General features: G+C 57.5%; 1 protein-coding gene across 1 annotated transcript; it reads left to right on the top strand.

Moving 5' to 3' along the window:
* The first annotated feature begins 287 nt into the window (after positions 1 to 287).
* Positions 288 to 2,411, top strand: LOC145947738 (uncharacterized). Its single transcript, XM_083057515.1, has one exon. It carries the CDS (start codon positions 288 to 290, stop codon positions 2,409 to 2,411), a length of 2,124 nt encoding a protein of 707 aa, XP_082913641.1.
* The last annotated feature ends 1,440 nt before the right edge of the window (positions 2,412 to 3,851 follow it).

The raw sequence follows: 3,851 nt of genomic DNA, 5'->3' as shown, positions 1-3,851 counted from the left end.
ACACTTCGAAAATAAACGGCTGCTCGTGAGAGCTTACTTGGCCGCCTTTACGGCGCTTCCGCGGATGAAGGCGCCATCCGCCGTCGGGCTCCGTCGGATCTTCCACGGCGTGCTATCCACCGTCGGCCGCCTGGCGGGCATCGATCGCCGCATCCACGGACATCTTCGTGCACTTTGTGGTCGAGCTCCTGGACTTCAAGACGCGACGCGACTGGGAGAAATCGTTGGGTAAATCTTCCGAGCCTCCTTCCTACGAGGACCTTCGCGAGTTCCTGCAGGAGCAGCTCATGACGCAGGACGTTATGCAAACCGTCAGTGGGGAGGCGTCCGGGAAGTCCACGGAAAAAACCAGCGAGAAGTCCAGCCGTTTAACGCGTGCCAACCACATAGGACATAGAGGGTCGGAACTCAGCCGCAACTGCCCCCTCTGCAAGAAGGAGCATTTTATTGCGTACTGCGATCAGTACAAAAGGAAGTTGCCTCAGGAAAAGCGCGAAGCGGTGGGTACTCACCAGCGGTGCTGGAACTGCTTGGGTCGCCACCAGCTCTACGATTGCACGTCAGCAAAGGTTTGCGCCAAGTGTTCCGGGCGACATCACACGACGCTGCACGACACGTTCGCGGTCGTCGCGTTGCCAGCCGCCGGGAGTATCTCATCACCGACAGTGCACGTCGCCAAGCGACCGGCAGTCGAGTGCGGGCCGGTTCTTCTCGCGACCGCTCGCGTCATGGTTGTGGATCGCGCGGGCACCCGCCATGCGGTTCGCGTCCTGGTCGACCCAGGGTCCGAAACATCGCTGATCGCCGAGTCGCTAGCGCAACGACTCCGTCTGCCGCGAACTCCAACGTCGGTGGCCATCTTCGGCATCGGCGGTGTACAGACAGGCTACTCGCGAGGACGAATCATCGTCGAAGTGATCGCGCGTGCCGGATCGTTCTCGCTGTCCGTGTCTTTACTCGTGTTGCCGCGCCTTTCGATCTATAGTGGTGCGTTGGCTGGAGGACCCCGCTCGTGGCCACACATCGAAGGACTCGAGCTAGCGGATCCCGAATTTCATCGTCAGGATCCAGTGGAGTTGTTACTCGGAGCCGACGCTTATAGCAGTATCGCCCTGCCGGGCATTCGTCGTAGAGGCACACTGGAGCCAATCGCGCAACAAACCAGTCTCGGCTGGGTATTCTTGGGCGCGGTGGGAGACGGTCACGCCGCGACTCCAGTACTATCACTTCAGTGCTCCGCCGTGGAAGAGCTCGCCGATAAAGTGCGACGATTCTGGGAGACCGAGGAGCCGCCGCGCGAGGCCTGGCCACTGACTGTCGACGAGCAAGCATGTGAGGAGCATTTCCGGAGCACTCATGAGAGGCTGGCCGACGGTCGATATCAGGTCCGATTGCCTGTCCGTCCGGAGCTGCCGGACCTCAGCTTTACACGCCGCGCTGCATCGGGCTTGCTGGGTGTCATGGTGCGGCGATTCAGCCAAGACCGCGATTTCGGCACTCTGTACCGCGACTTTATACGAGACTACATCTCGCTAGGGCACATGTCGCCGGTCGCTGAGAGGCCATCCGCTCCAGGGATGTGCTACCTCCCGCATCATGGAGTGTTACGGGGTTCCGGCGCCGATGCAAAGATCCGCGTCGTATTCAACGGCTCAGCGCGCACCGCTGCGGGCGCGTCACTCAACGCCTCGTTACACGTCGGTCCCAACTTGCTGCCGGCGCTGGTGGACATCTTAACTCGTTGGCGGAGACACCGCTACGTCTTCATCGCCGACGTGAAAAAGATGTACCGCCAAATTCTGGTACACCCTGAAGACCGGGATCTTCAGCGAATCCTGTGGGGAGAAGAGGAGAAAGTCAGAGAGTATCAGTTAAATACGGTGACCTACGGCCTTGCAAGCGCGCTGTACCTTGCCATACGCGTGCTACGACAGCTCGCGACGGACGAGCAGGACCGCTTTCCGCTCGGAGCTGAGGTACTTAGACACGACGTCTACATGGACGATGTACTCACCGGAGCGGACAACCTGGAGGCGAGCCGTCGGCTTCTGGCGCAAGTATCGGCGCTCTGTATGGCGGGCGGCTTCCCGCTGTGGAAATGGGCCGCCAGTCACGAGACCCTCCTGGAGGAGATCCCGCCTGAGCATCGCCTGAGGACGTCGGCGGGCGCTCGACTACCGTCGGACGAACACTCTGTGCTTGGCTTACGTTGGAGCCCGGAGACAGATGTCTTCGGGCTCTCGGTCCGTAGGGTCCCTTATAGCATTCCAACGAAGAGAACGGTACTTTCGCAGACGGCGCGACTATTCGACCCGCTTGTCTGGTTAGCGCCAATGATCGTTCGAGCGAAGCTCCTCGTCCAAACAGCGTGGCTGCAACAGCTGGACTGGGACGCTCCCTTAGCCAAGTAGGAAGCTACAGCATGGAAGAGCCTTGCACAGTAACTCCCCTTACTAGAAAAGATTCGATTGCCGCGTTGGCTGCGCTGCGACGCCCCAGCAAGCGTCATGGAGCTTCACGGGTTCTCCGACGCATCGGAACGCGCATACGCCGCCGTAGTCTATCTGCGCTCGACGGTAAACGAGCAGCCAGCCATCTCTCTGGTCACCGCGAAATCCAAGGTCGCCCCGTTGAAGCGAGTCTCGCTGCCGCGACTGGAACTGTGCGCTGCCGCCTTGCTGGCCAAGCTGATAGAGCAAGTGCGGCTTACCCTGGACCTCAGGTCATCGGTTGTTCACATGTGGACCGACTTCACGATCGTCCTTGGCTGGGTGCGTGGTCACCCTGCGAGATGGATCACATATGTGGCGAACCGGGTTGCAGAGATTCAACGGGAAAATCAGGATGCGAGGTGGCATCACGTACCTGGCCGAGAGAATCCTGCAGACTGCGCTTCTCGAGGAGTGTCCCCGAGAGAACTGCTGGACCACCGGCTCTGGTGGGAGGGACCGCGCTTCCTCACCGAGAGTCCGGAGGCCTGGCCGTCGGACGTCGACTTCGCGGAAGACGCAGATCTCCCAGAGCAGCGGCCCTGGTTCGCCAGAGGTCGTCGGCAATTGTTAACAAGTTGGCCAGTTGCAACCCTGAAGAATCTTTGTTTGATAAGGAGCTCTCGGGCGCGTCCCTAGCAGCGAGAACGTTTATACGCGATAATCCTAATATCATTTTTACGCGAGCCAATAAGGGCAATATAACGGTCGCTTTTGAAAAGACATCTTATTTGGACAAAATAAAGGTCCTCCTTGGTGATACAAATACTTACATTAGAGTAAAGAAGGATCCCACCAGAAGAATTATCAACAGTTTGCATGAATTGCTTACAAGGTGGAAAAACTTAGATTACATATCCGATACGACATACAGGTCGTTGAATTGTTCGGAGGGAGTACTGCCGAGAGCCTATGGGCTCCCTAAGATTCACAAGTCGGGCTACCCCCTGCGAATCATCGTCTCCTCACTGAACACGCCGCTGCACCATCTTGCGACGTTTCTCCACAAAATCATATACAAGTCGGTCCCGGCGGCGGACAGTCATGTGGAGAATAGCTTTCGACTGGTCAACAAACTCGATGGAACTTACATTGGTGACAATTGTGAACTTATTTCACTGGATGTGGTCTCTCTATTCACTAACATCCCATTGGATTTGGCAGTCGACGGCATAGCCGCGAGGTGGAGTTTCATAGAGAATAACTGTACGATACCGCGCGTGGAATTTTTGGGAGCAATCCAGCTTGTTCTTCACTCAACTTTTTTCACCTTTGATGGCATAATCTATCAACAAACCTTCGGAGCGCCCATGGGCTCTCCGCTGTCTCCCATAGTAGCCGATTTAACCATGCGCGATTTGG

Source organism: Prenolepis imparis, unplaced genomic scaffold, assembly GCF_030444845.1.
Source record: "Prenolepis imparis isolate NDT839.2.m4 unplaced genomic scaffold, iyPreImpa1.0 SCAF_133, whole genome shotgun sequence".
Classification (NCBI taxonomy): domain Eukaryota; kingdom Metazoa; phylum Arthropoda; class Insecta; order Hymenoptera; family Formicidae; genus Prenolepis; species Prenolepis imparis.
This window is presented reverse-complemented; position numbering and strand designations above follow the sequence as displayed.

Coding starts and splice junctions, on each gene's coding strand:
- LOC145947738 (XM_083057515.1), top strand. CDS start 288: ATGACGCAGGACGTTATGCAAACCGTCAGTGGGGAGGCGTCCGGGAAG.